The sequence below is a fragment of the Anguilla anguilla genome, chromosome 1 (genome assembly GCF_013347855.1).
Source record: "Anguilla anguilla isolate fAngAng1 chromosome 1, fAngAng1.pri, whole genome shotgun sequence".
Lineage (NCBI taxonomy): Eukaryota > Metazoa > Chordata > Actinopteri > Anguilliformes > Anguillidae > Anguilla > Anguilla anguilla.
Genome location: NC_049201.1, coordinates 86,314,562 through 86,334,168, shown reverse-complemented (window position 1 = coordinate 86,334,168; position 19,607 = coordinate 86,314,562). Strand labels below are relative to the sequence as shown.

At 49.9% G+C, this 19,607-nt stretch overlaps 1 protein-coding gene across 1 annotated transcript in view; it reads right to left on the bottom strand.

Moving 5' to 3' along the window:
- The window catches only part of LOC118214643 (CUB and sushi domain-containing protein 1-like), a 247,803-nt gene that overhangs the window by 102,516 nt on the left and 125,680 nt on the right, over positions 1-19,607 (bottom strand). The window contains 4 exon segments of the mRNA XM_035394776.1: positions 1,629-1,741; positions 2,627-2,730; positions 9,521-9,642; positions 17,637-17,761. Coding sequence (XP_035250667.1) covers positions 1,629-1,741; positions 2,627-2,730; positions 9,521-9,642; positions 17,637-17,761 — 464 coding nt within the window.

Below are 19,607 nucleotides of genomic sequence, written 5' to 3'. Positions count from 1 at the left end.
CTTCATACAGCATGCCTGCCCAGCGATCACTCAGCTTCATACAGCACGGCTGCCCAGCCATCACTCAGCTTCATACAGCACGCCTGCCCAGCGATCACTCAGCTTCATACAGCACGCCTGCCCAGCCATCACTCAGCTTCATACAGCACGCCTGCCCAGCCATCACTCAGCTTCATACAGCACGCCTGCCCAGCCATCACTCAGCTTCATACAGCAGGACCGCCCAGCCATCACTCAGCTTCATACAGCACGCCTGCCCAGCGATCACTCAGCTTCATACAGCAGGACCGCCCAGCGATCACTCAGCTTCATACAGCACGCCTGCCCAGCGATCACTCAGCTTCATACAGCAGGACCGCCCAGTGATCACTCAGCTTCATACAGCAGGACCGCCCAGCGATCACTCAGCTTCATACAGCAGGACTGCCCAGCGATCACTCAGCTTCATACAGCAGGACTGCCCAGCGATCACTCAGCTTCATACAGCACGCCTGCCCAGTGATCACTCAGCTTCATACAGCACGCCTGCCCAGCGATCACTCAGCTTCATACAGCAGGACTGCCCAGCGATCACTCAGCTTCATACAGCAGGACCGCCCAGCGATCACTCAGCTTCATATAGCAGGACTGCCCAGCGATCACTCAGCTTCATACAGCAGGCCTGCCCGGCGATCACTCAGCTTCATACAGCAGGACCGGCCAGCGATCACTCAGCTTCATACAGCACGCCTGCCCAGTGATCACTCAGCTTCATATTGCAGGACCGCCCAGCGATCACTCAGCTTCATATTGCAGGACTGCCCAGCGATCACTCAGCTTCATATAGCAGGACTGCCCAGCGATCACTCAGCTTCATACAGCAGGACTGCCCAGCGATCACTCAGCTTCATACAGCACGCCTGCCCAGCGATCACTCAGCTTCATACAGCACGCCTGCCCAGCCATCACTCAGCTTCATACAGCAGGACTGCCCAGCGATCACTCAGCTTCATACAGCACGCCTGCCCAGCGATCACTCAGCTTCATACAGCACGCCTGCCCAGCGATCACTCAGCTTCATACAGCAGGACTGCCCAGCGATCACTCAGCTTCATACAGCACGCCTGCCCAGTGATCACTCAGCTTCATATTGCAGGACCGCCCAGCGATCACTCAGCTTCATATTGCAGGACTGGCCAGCGATCACTCAGCTTCATACAGCAGGACTGCCCAGCGATCACTCAGCTTCATATTGCAGGACTGGCCAGGCTCTCTGGGCCTGAATACAGCCTGATGCAAACGCCCCATTTATTCTACATCATACTGTGTGTAAAATGGCAGGAGGAACACCTGGGATTCAAACCGGCAACCTCTAACTTTCAAGCTAAATTTCCTCATCACCCCCCCCCCCCCCAGACTGCTGCCATAATCAAAAGAGGGAAGGTGATGTTTTGTGAAGCCCCCCCCCCTCCCCCCAACCTGCTTCTTTCAGAGAGAGTGCAAAATCAAAATTCTGAGGGGGTGAGAGAGGAGACAGAGGGAGCTCTCCCACACACGCGCGCACACACGCACACACACACACACACACACACACTCCTCTCTGCTCTGGTCAGGGTCCATGTTTATCTGCGTTTCCTGTTTAAATTTACCTTCATAGGACAGCTTGAACCCCAGGGACCCGCTGGTGTCATCCGTCCTGAAGTTGAGCCACATCTGGTGTCCCGTGCTGACCACCAGGTCCGGTGTGCTGGTGCCAGACAACCTGCAACAGAACCAGAACCAGCTCACAGCCTGCAACAGAACCAGAACCAGCTCACAGCCTGCAACAGAACCAGACCCAGCTCACAGCCTGCAACAGAACCAGAACCAGAACCAGCTCACAGCCTACAACAGAACCAGAACCAAACCTAGACCCAGCTCACAGCCTGCAACAGAACCAGAACCAGAACCAGCTCACAGCCTGCAACAGAACCAGAACTAGAACCAGACCCAGCTCACAGCCTGCAACAGAACCAGACCCAGACTCAGCCCACACCTCGCCCTACTCACTGCTGTCCAATGTCCAGTCACATCCAGGAAAGGCTTGGGTCTGCACTCAGTCTGCAGATCTCCAGAACTTTGATTTATATAGACACTGTAGCAGTCTGTCCGCCAGAGAAGCGGATTGTTCTCAGTCGCCCCGGAGAGAGATGGAGAGAGAGTGCACCGACACAAACACGAAATAAATAAAAAAACCAGCAGCTGCTCCCTTCCCCCTCACAGGTTCCAGGCGAAAACAAAAAACTAAAACAACAAGCTAGGATAACAAAGACAATATGAAGTAAAATGGTGCGACCACTTTCCCTTGCTCTGCCATAGTCCCCTGAATATTAAAACCAGATCCACAGGCCCACAACTCTGGATTTTATTCCTTCTTGAGAGCCATGTAGCCAACTTTGCCTGACCAAAAAGGAAGTTAAGCAACATGCTTTTTTCTTTTGTTCCTTTTGTGTACCTTGGCCCCAGTATGTACATCTCCACTGTAAGAACCGCTCCCATCCTCCCACAGAGCACGTTAGGCTAAGTGAAAACAGAGAGAGAGAGAGATAGAAAGAAAGAGAGAGAGGGGGAGAGAGAGAGAAAGAAAGGTCCAAACAGAAATACTCACACATGAAATATGGTTTTCTGATCTCCTACAGAGCCTCCGTCTCCCACGGTTAGCGTGTCGTAGCCCCGCTCCAGCTCAAACTCCTCGAACATCAGCTTAATCACCTGTAAGGGACCAGCGTTACAGCGTTACAGTGTGTAACAGGACTGAGAGAGATCAGTGTTACAGCGTTACAGTGTGTCACAGGAGTGAGAGAGATCAGCGTTACAGCGTTACAGTGTGTCACAGGAGTGAGAGAGACCAGCGTTACAGCGTTACAGTGTGTCACAGGAGTGAGAGAGATCAGTGTTACATTGTTACAGTGTGTCACAGGACTGAGAGAGATCAGTGTTACAGCGTTACAGTGTGTCACAGGACTGAGAGAGATCAGTGTTACAGGGTTACAGGTGTAACGGGAGTGAGAGAGATCAGTGTTACAGGGTTACAGGTGTAACGGGAATGAGAAAGATCAGTGTTACAGGGTTACAGGTGTAACAGGAATGAGAAAGATCAGTGTTACAGGTGTAACAGGAGTGAGAGAGATCAGTGTTACAGCATTACAGCGTTACAGGTGTGTCACAGGAGTGAGAGAGATCAGTGTTACAGGGTTACAGGTGTGTCACAGGAGTGAGAGAGATGAGTGTTACAGCATTACAGTGTGTCACAGGAGTGAGAGAGATCAGTGTTACAGGGTTACAGGTGTAACAGGAGTGAGAGAGATCAGTGTTACAGCATTACAGTGTGTCACAGGAGTGAGAGAGATCAGTGTTACAGGGTTACAGGTGTAACAGGAGTGAGAGAGATCAGTGTTACAGCTTTAGTGTGTCACAGGAGTGAGAGAGATCAGTGTTACAGCATTACAGTGTGTCACAGGAGTGAGAGAGATCAGTGTTACAGCGTTACAGTGTGTCACAGAAGTGAGAGAGATCAGTGTTACAAGTGTAACAGGAGTGAGAGAGATCAGTGTTACAGGGTTACAGGTGTAACGGGAGTGAAAGAGATCAGTGTTACAGGGTTACAGTGTGTCACAGGAGTGAGAGAGATCAGTGTTACAGGTGTAACGGGAGTGAGAGAGATCAGTGTTACAGGGTTACAGGTGTAACAGGAGTGAGAGAGATCAGTGTTACAGCGTTACAGGTGTGTCACAGGAGTGAGAGAGATCAGTGTTACAGAAAAGGCTTTAACCCCCCCCTCCCCCACCCAAACTGTTTCAGAAGAGCCTGACTTGTGTGTGCTATTAATCAGCAGCTCTAAGGATGTTTAATTAATGGTGTTCCTTCAGACATGCGGTGCGTCAATTCTACGTATCAAACTCCACCATATGCTCGCATCTCAGCTCTGCATGAATAATTCATCCACAGCCAGCAGTCAGACCCAGAGCTCTCACTGCAGCTTCAGGGCCAGGGAGGCTAATCAAACCCAGAACAAAACGTCACTTCTGGAAGCTTTAAAAACAACGGCACTACATGTGTAATGAGGCTCGCTGTACAACCTGCTGGCAGTGCTGAGCCCTATTCACACACACACACACACACACACACATACACACACACACGCACGCACATACACACACATACACACATGCACATACACACAGACGCACATAAACAGGAAGTATTCTTCCATCCATTATCTAATCCACTTATTCCTGGTCAGGGTCACTGGGGGACTGGAGCCTATCCCAGCATGCAATGGGGGAGAGGCAGAAAAACACCTTGGACAGGACACTGCACGCACACACCATTCACTCACACACTCATACCTGAAGGCAATTTAGACTCTCCAATTGGCCCACCCTGCATGCCTTAGCACTCAGGGGGGACTTTGAACCAATTGGAAACCGCTGTGGACAACATCCAAAATCCACGCAGAAAGGCCCAGGCCGGGCTGGAACACAGAAAGGCCCAGGCCGGACTGGAGCACAGAAAGGCCCAGGCCGGGCTGGAACACAGAAAGGCCCAGGCCGGACTGGAACACAGAAAGGCCCAGGCCGGACTGGAACACAGAAAGGCCCAGGCCGGACTGGAACACAGAAAGGCCCAGGCCGGACTGGAGCACAGGACCTTCCTGCTGTGAGGTGACAGTGCTATCCACTGCACCACCCAATTTCACAGTTTAATTAATGTTTTAAACAGCCTGCTGGACACACGTGAGCCACCATGACCTCAGGCGCTGTCAGCCCAAAGACGCAGATAAAAGACGAGTATTAAAATGTAAATCTAAAAGGGAAACTATTCCGTGTTCTAGCCCCGCAGGGAGGAAAAAAACAAAACAAATCAGACTCCTTCTGTCCCTGCACATTTTTTACAACGTAAATAAGTCATATAAACAGTAAGCATTTTATTTTAGTAAAAGTGAAAATAACTACGTCAACAGAAATAAGGACGGAGAGAAATAAGCAATGCTGTCTGAGTTCAGTCTGAAATTGGTTTCCGGGTTCCTGCACATTCTTATTGTTTATATAAATGCAAATAGATGCGTCTCCAGCAGTAAACGATCTGTGCAATGAAATCATCTGGGGGTTGCCGGAGGGTGGGGGGGGGTGGGGTGTCGGGCGTCACAGTGCCAGGGTAGTTTTCTCCTCATAGCAGGTCCGGCTGCATCGACAGACTGCAGGTGCTACTGACAGCGATACTAACAACGATACTCACAGAGCCACTGACAGCAATACTGACAGCGATACTGACAACGATACTCACAGAGCCACTGACAGCGCTACTAACAGTGATACTGACAGCGATATGGACAGCACTACTGACAACGATACTAACAACGATACTCACAGTGCCACTGACAGTGCTGCTGACAGCGCTACAGACAGTGATACTGACAGCGCTACTGACAGCACTACTGACAGCGCTACTGACAGCACTACTGACAGCGCTACTGACAGCACTACTGACAGCGCTACTGACAGCACTACTACAGTGCTACTGACAGCATTACTGACAGTGCTACTGACAGCGCTACTGACAGCGCTACTGACAGCACTACTACAGCGCTACTGACAGCATTACTGACAGCGCTACTGACAGCGCTACTGATAGCGAGCCCAACGGAGCTTGTGTGCTCATCCGGCGATGATGTCACACATGCCCGTCAATCAAATGTGCACAAGGATAACAAAAAGGGCGCGGTCAGCTCCTAAAACAACACCAGAGTGTTTGACTGTCACACAAGGCTATAAGCCTCGCCGCGTCATTTATCTGAAAGTCTAGCGGTGCGTGACGTCTGTCTGAGTGGAATATTCATTCTGCATCACCTCGGCAACCACATCAGCCGCTTAACTGTGACATTATACTGTTCGTGTGGCCTACTTTCACTTCAGAGTAAAGCCTGATATCTGCTAATCACAAGAGCAGATGGTCGATTGATTTCCAAACCCCCGATGTGCTTTTTGGGGTGAGGAATGGACAGTGGCTGAGTGTGATTACCGTTACTCTGGAACCAGAGGGAGCAACCGCTTTTCGAGAAAGCCTGGAGTCATCTCCACGCTCGCGTTCCTGTTTCACGCGATCCAGAGCCGTTCCAAAGTGATCCCGAGCGCCACAGAAGTGCCGCTTTCATAATTAAAAACTGTCCTATGAAACAGTAGATTAATCAGCTAATGGAGAAAACATGTTTTCGCACAGAGGGTGGATCCAAGCCACGAAGCTAGCTCTGGCACAAGTGAGGGATAGCTCTCCATCTCTCTCTCTCTCTCTCTCTCTCTCTCTCCCTCTATCCCCCTTCATCTCTCTCTCTCTCTCTCTCTCCCTCTATCCCCCTCCATCTCTCTCTCTCTCTCTCTCTCCCCCTCCATCTCTCCCTCTCTCTCTCTCTCATTTCTGTCACACTGAGCGCAATCACCCATAAATTAACACAACTGCTCCCAGATTGGTAAGCGATTGTGGTGAACGCCCCGCTCCATGTGCCCTGTGGCCTGAGGGGGAGCAGCGCCCTGTGCATCTGACAGTGATGCGGCGCATAGCACAAAGAGTCAAACCCCATTTATCTAAATGGTGCCAATGCAGAGGCCAACGGTCCTTAACCACAACAACCCAACGAGCCACGGCGCTAATGCAGAGGCCAACGGTCCTTAACCACAACAACCCAACGAGCCACGGCACTAATGCAGAGGCCAACGGTCCTTAACCACAACAACCCAACGAGCCACGGCGCTAATGCAGAGGCCAACGGTCCTTAACCACAACAACCCAACGAGCCACGGCACTAATGCAGAGGCCAACGGTCCTTAACCACAACAACCCAACGAGCCACGGCGCTAATGCAGAGGCCAACGGTCCTTAACCACAACAACCCAACGAGCCACGGCGCTAATGCAGAGGCCAACGGTCCTTAACCACAACAACCCAACAAGCCACGGCACTAATGCAGAGGCCAACAGTCCTTAACCACAACAACCCAACAAGCCACGGCGCTAATGCAGAGGCCAACGGTCCTTAACCACAACAACCCAACAAGCCACGGCGCTAATGCAGAGGCCAACGGTCCTTAACCACAACAACCCAACAAGCCACGGCACTAATGCAGAGGCCAACGGTCCTTAACCACAACAACCCAACAAGCCACGGCACTAATGCAGAGGCCAACAGTCCTTAACCACAACAACCCAACAAGCCACGGCGCTAATGCAGAGGCCAACGGTCCTTAACCACAACAACCCAACGAGCCACGGCGCTAATGCAGAGGCCAACCGTCCTTAACCACAACAACCCAACGAGCCACGGCGCTAATACAGAGGCCAACCGTCCTTAACCACAACAACCCAACGAGCCACGGCGCTAATGCAGAGGCCAACGGTCCTTAACCACAACAACCCAACAAGCCACGGCACTAATGCAGAGGCCAACAGTCCTTAACCACAACAACCCAACGAGCCACGGCGCTAATGCAGAGGCCAGCGGTCCTTCACCACAACAACCCAACGAGCCACGGCGCTAATGCAGAGGCCAACGGTCCTTAACCACAACAACCCAACGAGCCACAGCGCTAATACAGAGGCCAACCGTCCTTAACCACAACAACCCAACGAGCCACGGCGTTAATGCAGAGGCCAACGGTCCTTAACCACAACAACCCAACGAGCCACGGCGCTAATGCAGAGGCCAACGGTCCTTAACCACAACAACCCAACAAGCCACGGCACTAATGTAGAGGCCAGCGGTCCTTAACCACAACAACCCAACGAGCCACGGCGCTAATGCAGAGGCCAACAGTCCTTAACCACAACAACCCAACAAGCCACGGCACTAATGCAGAGGCCAACGGTCCTTAACCACAACAACCCAACAAGCCACGGCGCTAATGCAGAGGCCAACGGTCCTTAATCACAACAACCCAACAAGCCCATTAAAACCACAGCGCGCAGACGTACAGTCCACACTTCACCCTAAACAAGATCACCCCACGTGCACTAAACTCCGCTCCTTTTCCATTACACACTTCTGCGTAATCACAGTTATGCTGCGTCCCGATGACCAACAATATTCCCAAAATTAACACTTAAAATGACATCAACTAGATTAATTCTGTTCAATTAAAGTCAATGACTCAACACCCTGTGATTAGATTGAATCTGGGCCTGAATCACTAAACTAAGCAACACAATAACAAACTTAAGGGGGGGAGGTGTAATAAAGCAAATAGATACAAACTTATCAGATGTAAATCAATTCAGTTTATGAGACCGGCTTGCTGGAATAAACAAGCTGTGCATTAGAAAGTCACGAAACAAAACATGTGCAAATTGTGCCTTACATCATCCAGGGAACTGATAGGACTAATGGAAGAGCAGGAACGTGTACTTGATAATAATGAAAAGTTCATTTGAGTTCATTTCAGGAACAAAAATTCGGTGAGCAGTACAGGGAGGGGGGAGTGTGGTGAGCGGTGTGGGGAGAGGGGAACGTGGTGAGCGGTGTGGGGAGAGGAGAACGCTTCACTGGCCCAAACTCCCAAACTTCCTTCGCTCTCTAAACCTGAACCCCATTCAAATTCTCCCTTCTCTCATTCTCTCTACCTCTCTTTGTCTCACACATACTATTCTTCCTCTCCTTTTTATTTTTCTATCTCTCCCCTCTCCTCTCTGCCTTTCTATCTGTCTCTTTCCCTCCACGTCTCGCGTTCTCTCTCTCCACATCCCTCTCTCTGCCACGAACAGGTGACAGTGACACAGGTGACACGGTCAGAGGGAGAAACCCATCACACAGGAAGCTGTAAAACACAAACTTCCTGTCTGAGAACAGGCAGCAGTGAAGCCATCTCCCCCGCCCGCTTACAGACACAGCATGCTTCACACCGCCGTTAGCACGTTAGCACGTTAGCAGCCCTGCGCGGTAATCGCAGAGCGCTGGGGATGATGCCAGACACTGAGAGCATGGCGGGATCCTTCAGCGGCTTTCCCAGAGCAGGGTTCCACTGGGGAATTTTATTACAGGAAATCCATTCATTTAAAAGTGGATGCCTGAGTTTTATACGATGAGGGGTTCAGAGCTTTGGAAAGACAGCTCTACAGGTTCAGTTTACTGGCCACACACAGTACTACAGGAGAGCCTGTGACTATTTTATACCCTACAGACCACACACAGTACTACAGGAGAGTCACTGACTATTTAACACCCTACAGGCCACACACAGTACTACAGGAGAGCCTGTGACTATTTTACACCCTACAGGCCACACACAGTACAACAGGAGAGTCACTGACTATTTTACACCCTACAGGCCACACACAGTACAACAGGAGAGTCACTGACTATTTAACACCCTACAGGCTACACACAGTACTACAGGAGAGCCTGTGACTATTTTACACCCTACAGACCACACAGTACTACAGGAGAGCCAGTGACTATTTTAAACCCTACAGGCAACACACAGTACTACAGGAGAGGCTTCCACCAGCCATTTTACCTTAAAGGGGTCAGTCGCTGTGATGACCCAGGAGCAGTTGGCGTTGTTGTCGTACTGGACGGGGAAATTTGGAGAAGTGAGTATTCCCCGAGGACCCTGGAGCTGTCCACCACACATGGGTGCTGAAAGAGAAGGATGTGGAGAGGGAGAGAGAGAGAGAGAGATACAGAGAGAGAGAGAGAGAGCAGCTTTAGGAACATTTCCAGCAGAATCTTCAGAATACAGAAAATAAAGGAGCTTTCCATCAGAAATGAGGACAGACAGAAAACCTAATGGAACTGTTCATTAAACCTAATTCTGAAATGACACAACACAAACCCAGGGAGTTCTCCATCAAAAGCCAGTGCTGAAACACATGACACAACACAAACCCATGGAGCTGTCCAACAAATGCCAGTGCTGAAACACATGACACAACACAAACCCATGGAGTTGTCCACTGAGAGCTAGTGCTGAAATAACGCAACACAATGCCTATTGAGCTGTCCATTGAAAGCTAGTGCTAAAACAACGTAAGACAAAACCCATGGAGCTGTCCATCAGAATCTAGTTCTGAAACGATGCATAACACAAAACCCATGGCATTATCAACTGAAAGCCAGAGCAGATGCAATGCATAACACAAAACCCAATGGAGCTGTCCTGTCAAAAGCTAGTTCTAAAACATTACATAATGCAAAACCCACAGAGCTCTCCACTGTAAACAAGTGCTGAAGCTGTCAGCAATAAAAACACCACAGAATTGTCCTCTGCACTGCAGGTACCCCCAGCCTCCTGGACCTACCCCCGACACACAGGACCTGCCCCTGACACAAAGGATCTATGGCTCCTGGACCTATCTATGGTAATCTCTATGAGTACAGATGTAATTTTATCAACATTTTAACTATGTTATTCTCTATGAGTAAAGACATGAGTACTTTATCTACAGTTGTGTTGGTCTTGACTGTGAGTGCAGATAGGAAACTATTTACATCTGCAGATAGGACATCAGCTTCCTCGGGATTTCCCTCTGGATACACATGAAACATGGTGTGCCTAATGTTCTCCCTCCACCATCAGGACCGCACAATGAAGGGAGAACTTCCTGTGGATACTGAAGATCCAGCTCTTCAGACTGCTCCACTGCCCCCCCCTTCCTCCCCCCCATCCCCACTCTGTAGCAGGAGACTGAAGACCCAGCTCTTTAGACTGTTCAAGGGTTGGGTAGCATAGATAGCCAGTACTGTGGTGATGCAGCATTTTTACTCATTGGTCTGGGAATATGATTCATTTTAACGACCTGAATGTACTCCTGCATCGTAGGCTGATCCACATTAGACTGTCTGCAAATTGAATGCAATGTAATAATATCTATGGTTCTTTGTTTAGCACATACTGAACAATAGATATTCTGTACATCCCAGGTCACATCTTTCAATCCGACAACTGAAAGTTTCCAGCTGTAGCTGCATGTTGTTGTTTTTTTCACTTTCTCCACCTGCTGTACTGCTGCCGGTGAAGTGGAGTGAATATTCTATCAGTGAGGATTGGGTAAATTGATTTTCAGATCTCCAAATAAAGCAAGAAACCTTTTGTGCACTTCTTTTTTTTATTTTTTCTTCGAAAGGTGTCTGTCAATATTATTCAAATGATTCTGCGAAGCGAACAGAGGACAAAGGGAGAATTAGCTGGCCGGGATCTTTTGTTCTGACCCCTCTCCCCGGACAAATGTGCTCAGAGAAAAACAGAACATGTGTTGCTCATTCTTACCTGCAGCCGCACCTGACTGCTCCCTCTCTCATTATACCCCACCGCACAGGCGGCGGGGGCCAGAGGGGCCAAGCGGACCGCTGGTTAAAAATGGCCGCCTGGCGTCACAACCCAATTACAGCATCCTGCTGAGGCAGCGCGGCGCTAACAGCGCTAACAGCACAGCGCGGCGCTAACAGCACTAACAGCACAGCGCGGCGCTAACAGCGCTAACAGCACAGCGCGGCACTAACAGCACAGCGCGGCACTAACAGCACAGCGCGGCACTAACAGCACTAACAGCACAGCACGGAGCTAACAGCGCTAACAGCACAGCGCGGCGCTAACAGCGCTAACAGCACAGCGCGGCGCTAACAGCGCTAACAGCACAGCGCGGCGCTAACAGCACTAACAGCACAGCGCGGCGCTAACAGCACTAACAGCACAGCGCGGCGCTAACAGCACTAACAGCACAGCGCGGCGCTAACAGCACTAACAGCGCAGCGCGGCGCTAACAGCACTAACAGCGCAGCGCGGCGCTAACAGTACTAACAGCACAGCGCGGCGCTAACAGCACTAACAGCACAGCGCGGCGCTAACAGCACAGCGCGGCGCTAACAGCACAGCGCGGCGCTAACAGCGCTAACAGCGCGGCGCTAACAGCGCTAACAGCACAGCGCGGCGCTAACAGCGCTAACAGCACAGCGCGGCGCTAACAGCACTAACAGCGCAGCGCGGCGCTAACAGCGCTAACAGCGCAGCGCGGCGCTAACAGCACTAACAGCACAGCGCGGCGCTAACAGCACTAACAGCGCTAACAGCGCTAACAGCACAGCGCGGCGCTAACAGCACTAACAGTGCAGCGCGGCGCTAACAGCACTAACAGCGCTAACAGCACAGCGCGGCGCTAACAACACTAACAGCGCTAACAGCGCAGCGCGGCGCTAACAGCACTAACAGCACAGCGCGGCGCTAACAGCACTAACAGCGCAGCGCGGCGCTAACAGCGCTAACAGCGCAGCGCGGCGCTAACAGCACTAACAGCACAGCGCGGCGCTAACAGCACTAACAGCGCTAACAGCGCTAACAGCACAGCGCGGCGCTAACAGCACTAACAGTGCAGCGCGGCGCTAACAGCACTAACAGCGCTAACAGCACAGCGCGGCGCTAACAACACTAACAGCGCTAACAGCGCAGCGCGGCGCTAACAGCACTAACAGCACAGCGCGGGGCTAACAGCACTAACAGCGCTAACAGCGCAGCGCGGCGCTAACAGCACTAACAGCACAGCGCGGGGCTAACAGCACTAACAGCGCAGCGCGGCGCTAACAGCACTAACAGCGCAGCGCGGCGCTAACAGCACTAACAGCACAGCGCGGCGCTAACAGCACTAACAGCGCTAACAGCGCAGCGCGGCGCTAACAGCGCTAACAGCACAGCGCGGGGCTAACAGCACTAACAGCGCTAACAGCGCAGCGCGGCGCTAATAGCACAGCGCGGGGCTAACAGCACTAACAGCGCAGCGCGGCACTAACAGCACTAACAGCGCAGCGCGGCGCTAACAGCACTAACAGCACAGCGCGGCGCTAACAGCACTAACAGCGCAGCGCGGCGCTAACAGCACAGCGCGGGGCTAACAGCACTAACAGCGCAGCGCGGCACTAACAGCACTAACAGCGCAGCGCGGCGCTAACAGCACTAACAGCGCAGCGCGGCGCTAACAGCACAGCGCGGCGCTAACAGCACTAACAGCACAGCGCGGCGCTAACAGCACTAACAGTGCAGCGTGGCGCTAACAGCACTAACAGCGCAGCGCGGCGCTAACAGCGCTAACGCTGCACAGAGGCTAACAGCCCCTCTCAGTACCAAGAACCTCGCCGGGAGACTGACAAAGGTCAGAGATACAGCTGAGATACAGAGCTGTGCGTGTGTGTGTGTGCGTGTGTGTGTGTGTGTGTGTGTGTGACTGTGAGTGTGTGAGTGATTGTGAGTGTGTGTGTGTGTGCGTGTGTGTGTGTGTGTGACTGTGAGTGTCTGTGTGTGACTGTGAGTGTGTGTGTGCGTGACTGTGCGTGTGTGTGTGTGTGTGACTGTGAGTGTGTGTGTGTGTGTGTGTGTGTGTGAGTGTGTGTGTGTGTGTGAGTGTGTGTGTGCGTGACTGTGCGTGTGTGTGTGTGTGTGTGTGTGTGTGTGTGCGTGACTGTGAGTGAGTGTGACTGTGAGTGTGTGTGTGTGTGTGTGTGTGTGACTGTGAGTGTGTGTGTGCGTGTGTGTGTGTGTGACTGTGAGTGTGTGTGTGTGTGTGTGTGTGTGTGCATGTGTGTGACTGTGTGTGTGTGTGTGTGTGTGTGAGTGTGTGTGTGTGTGTGGGGGGGGGGGGGGGGGTGAGTCTGTGTGTGAGTGACTATGTGTTTGTGTGTTTGTGTGTGTGTGTGTGAGAGAGTATGTGTGTGTCTACATTAATTTGACTGCCCGCATGTGTGCTTAAGTGAACAGCATATTATCATAAATAAGGAAAATAAATTCAAAACCTCTTTTAATTGTGAAGATGACTGCAGCCAGGTTTGTGTGTGTGTGTCTCTGTATATTAGTATGTGTGTATGTGTATATTAGTGTGTATGCAATGAGTCAGATGTACTTATCCCTTAATCCATCAGCACCATTTTATGCAGCAATGATGGATGGCAGTTAACTTCATGGCATTTAATGCTAAGATGCTGCTGCACTGCTATTTCCATAATTCATAGCTTAGCATATTATCCACTGAATTAATGAGGAGCTTTTGAGTTACAACTAGCCATTTGGTTTTCGTTGGATGGATAAAACAGCAAAACAGCACAGTAACTCTTCCCTGGTCTTCTGTGGAGAGGAGCACAGAAGCACCTTTAAATCGCACCCCACCCCCCCCCCCTCCAACCCACCACCCCCCAATCAGCACTGAAGAGGAGGGGGGAGTGCAAGGTGAGGAGTTATAGCCAATCACAGCCTTCGCAAAACAAACAGAAACCTCTTTCTCTGCGGCCAAACCCATCCAGAGATCGGACGCAGGAAAACGAAAGGCTCTATTAAAGGAAACCCTGTTCAGGGAAACATGCAGAAGCCTGGATTCAGTCAGCTTTTACCCTTCATTTAATTTCCACTTACCAATAAAAGCAAGCAATCTTTTTTTAGAGTTTATTTCAGTGATTGCTGAATTGTGCTTGTAAAGAGGAAAAAAAACGTATATTTGTGAGTGGAGTGAAGTGCCAGTGCTGGAAGGATTCTGGCTACAGTCCCTGAGTGATCGCTTTAATCGTTCTTCACAGCACGGGCCTGTGGAACCCCACATACAACACATCACAATCTCTCTCTCTCTCTCTCTCTCTGTCTCTCTCTCTCTCTATCTCTCTCTCTTTCCTCTCTCTCTATCTATCTCTCTCTCTGCCTCTCTCTCTCTATCTCACATATTCTCTCTGTCTGTCTCTGCCTCTCTCTCTCTCAAATTCAAATTCAAATTCAAATAAGCTTTATTGGCATGGTAAGGGTACATTTACATTGCCAAAGCATACACTGAAGTGACAAACATAACAGATAGGTAATAACAATTTAACTACAATAAACAGAACAAAATCCAGAAGACGGAAATAAAATTCTACATCTAGAAGATAACGCAGACAAAATGGCGATGAACTATAATAACTTTGCTTTTTGGTGTCAATGTTACTCCCTGTCCTTCAGTCTGTGGCAAGTGGCAATGTATTGTGCTGCCAAATCCACACATTCCCATCTCTCTCTCAAAAGGAATGGCAGCTTCTCTGTCTCAGAGCATCTCAAATTGTGGGCAGATTTCTTGCATTTTGAGGAAGAACAGCGACCTTGCCTCTCTGTATTTCTCACATTTCGTGAGGAAATGAAGCTCTGTCTCCACCTCTTCAATGTTACAAAGTAAGCACAACCTGTCCTCTCTGGGCAGCCAGGTCTGCCGGTGTCTACCTGTCTCAATAGCCAGGTTGTGTTCACTGATTCTATCTTGTCAATATTTATCTTGTTTTTAAATCTTTCACTGTGGTCAGGTAATCTGCCACAGTATACTCTCTTTTTAGGGCCTGATAGCACTCTAATTGGCTTTGTGTTCTTGTTTGTGCATCCCAATGCGTGATGTAATTTTGTTTGTGCTTTGCTATAATTTGGTTGACTCTAATTGTTTGTGTGTTGCTGTTTTGAGGCTGCTGCTCTGTCTCTCTCTCTCTGCCTCTCCGTCTCTCTCTCAATCTCACATATTCTCTCTCTCTCTGTCTCTCACAAATACACCCTCTCTCTCTCTCTGTCTCTCTCTCTCTCTCTCTCTTTGTCTCTCTCTCTCTCTCTCTCTCTTTCTTTGTCTCTCTCTCTCAGCATGTCATCTGTAACATGATGCCATTTGGATGATTACAGCCAGTGGAGTGTAAAATGTCCTGCCCCGCAGCGTCAGTCTGCTGAACCCACTTCTATGAAGAAACACACGCTGACCGTAGCAACATGGTGACCGTAGCAACATGCTGCGGAGTGCCAGAATGTGGACAGCCACAACATGTGTGAACCTCCCGGGAAACGTACCCACACACACCCACACCCACACACGCACCCACACCCACACACCCACACCCACACCCACACACACACACACACCCACACACCCACACTCACACTCACACACACCCACACCCACACCCACACACACCCACACACCCACACACACACACACAAACCCACATCCACACACACACACACATACACACACACCCACACAAACCCACACCCACACACACACACACCCACACTCACACTCAGACTCACACACACACACACACACACCCACACACCCGCACACCCACACTCACACTCACACTCACACACACCCAAACCCGCACACACAGCCACACACACCCACACACACACACACACACACACACACCCACACACGCACACACCCGCACACCCACACCCACAACTACACACACACACCCACACACACACATGCAAGCACACACACACACCCATACACACACGCAAACACACAGACACACAGATGCACACACATATACACACACACATGAATTACATGACATTTATTTGGTGCAGACACTTTTTTTATCCACTTTTAAGCGACGTACAAAAAGTGCATATGAAAGGTCATTGGAACACCTACGAAACACAGGTCCGATAAGGTACAACACACAATATGTAACAGTTACTCATAGCCATGAACACATTAAGTCCAGTTCACACAGTAAACATAGGCTAGGTCAGAATGTTATGGTAAATCGAACTACAATGAGCTAAAACATCAAGATAATGATGTACAAGCACAAGCACATGCACACACAAACACACACGCACATACAAACACACAGACACACGCATGCACACATACAGTTAGACAAACACACACAAACACACATACACACAGTTAAGCACAGTTACACACACACAAACACACAGTTGCACACACACACACACACACACACAGTTAAACACACACACACACACAGCTCATTAACTCTTCCCCTAGCAGCTATGAAACCTCCTCATATCTGTATTTCTGCAGACAGCATAAAAATGATGAAGTGAATAAAAAGTAATATTTTGAGATGAAAAACAGCTTTGAGTAGAAAGAGCTGAAAGACGGGACCTTATTTGATGTGGAATGTAGCTTTAGCTCATTAGCAGAACTGGTTCAAATTGAAATGGATTCATGCTTTAATTTCCTGGAGGATGGGGACTGCGTGGAGGATTTGCACACAGACTCTGAGAGGAAGAGCTCTGTTCACTCAGCTAAAGCCACACACCACTGACTGTGGCTTCAGAGAAGCATATGCCTGCATCAGGCAGACACACAGACAGACAGACAGACAGACCTGCAGGCAGACAGACAGACAGACAGACAGGCAGGCAGGCAGACACACAGGCAGACAGACAGAGACAGACGTGCAGACAGACAGAAAGGCAGACAGACAGATGCGTAGACAGACAGACAGACAGGCAGGCAGGCAGGCAGGCGTGTAGACAGACAGACAGACAGACGTGCAGACAGACAGACAGGCAGACGTGCAGACAGACAGCAGACAGACAGACGTGCAGACAGACAGACAGACAGACAGATAGGCAGACAGGCAGACAGACAGACAGACAGGCAGGCAGGCAGGCTGGCAGACAGACAGACAGACAGACAGACATGCAGACGGACAGACAGACAGACAGACAGGCAGACAGACAGACAGACAGACAGACAGGCAGGCAGACAGACAGACAGACAGACACAGACAGGCAGACAGACAGACAGACAGACAGACAGACAGACAGACACACAGGCAGACAGACAGAGACAGACGTGCAGACAGACAGGCAGACGCGCGGCGCTCCTCACCTCTGCAGACGGGCCGCTCCTCGCTCCAGGCAGTGTAGCCGTCGCTCATGCGCAGGCAGGTGATGCTTTTAGAGCCCTGCAGCTCGTAGCCCTCATCACAGGAGAAATGCACCGCTGCCCCTCTCCTGCAGGGGGAGCCAGAGTGCATCAGCCACACTACATTCACCGTGCAAACAACACAAAGCCTCACACACACACACACACTCGTACACACACCCATACACCCACATACAATGCAGTTTTTGATGATTTCGGTTTGGGACATGTCTACAAAGGACAAGTGTGCAAAATTATGAAAATGGTCAAAATGCTGCCTTGCATATAGGGACACAGCCAAAATCTCTCTCACAAACACACACACACACACACTCACACATACACACATGCAAACACACACACACACACTCGAACATACACATATGCAAACACACACACACACACGCATGCACGCACACACGCATACACATACACACATGCGCGCGCACACACACACACACGCATACACATACACACACACACACACATACACGCATACACATACACACACGCGCACACACACACACACATGCATACACATACACACACACACACACACATACACACATACACACACGCACAAACACACACACACACGCATACACATACACACATGCGCGCACACACACACACACGCATACACATACACACACGCGCACACACACACACACACACACACGCACACACACACGCACACACACACACACATACACGCATACACATACACACACACACACAAACACATGCATACACATACACACACGCGCACGCGCACACACACACACACACACATACACACACACACGCACGCACACACACACACACACATACACACACATACACACACGCGCGCACACACACACACACACATGCATACACAGCGTATGCACAGCAAGTCCTGTTTGACCAAACGTAAACTGAGCTCTGCATGGTTATTGAGCAACTTGATCTTTGATGATTCATCGGCTTGCAGTTTTCAGAGCGCCCTTATTACATGTCCGAAACACACTTTAACAGTGTCGCGAGAAAATGCCCTGTGGATGCCGTTAACTGCAAACCATCTGTCTCCCACACCAGCAAGCTGTGACTCAGAAACTCTTCTGCCCCGAAAACCTGAGGATTCACGCAGGAGCCATATAAACTCCTCCACATATCTAAACTCCTCCACATAGCTAAACTAGTCCACATATCTAAACTCCCCCACATATCTAAACTAGTCCACATATCTAAACTCCTCCACATGGCTAAACTAGTCCACATATCTAAACTCCTCTGCATATCTAAACTCCTCCACATATCTAAACTCCTCCACATAGCTAAACTAGTCCACATATCTAAACTCCTCTGCATATCTAAACTCCTCCATATATCTGAACTCTTCTCCATATCTAAGCTGCTCCACATATCTAAACTCCTCCACATATCTAAACTGCTCTGCATATCTAAACTCCTCCACATATCTAAACTCCTCCACATATCTAAACTCCTCTGTAATCTAAACTCCTCCACATAGCTAAACTAGTCCACATATCTAAACTCCTCCACATATCTAAACTAGTCCACATATCTAAACTCCTCCGCATATCTAAACTCCTCTGCATATCTAAACTCCTCTGCATATCTAAACACCTCCACATATCTAAACTCCTCTGCATATCTAAACACCTCCACATATCTAAACTCCTCCACATATCTAAACTCCTCTGCATATCTAAACACCTCCACATATCTAAACTCCTCTGCATATCTAAACTCCTCCACATATCTAAACTAGTCCACATATCTAAACTCCTCCGCATATCTAAACTCCTCTGCATATCTAAACACCTCCACATATCTAAACTCCTCTGCATATCTAAACACCTCCACATATCTAAACTCCTCCACATATCTAAACTCCTCCACATATCTAAACTCCTCTGCATATCTAAACTC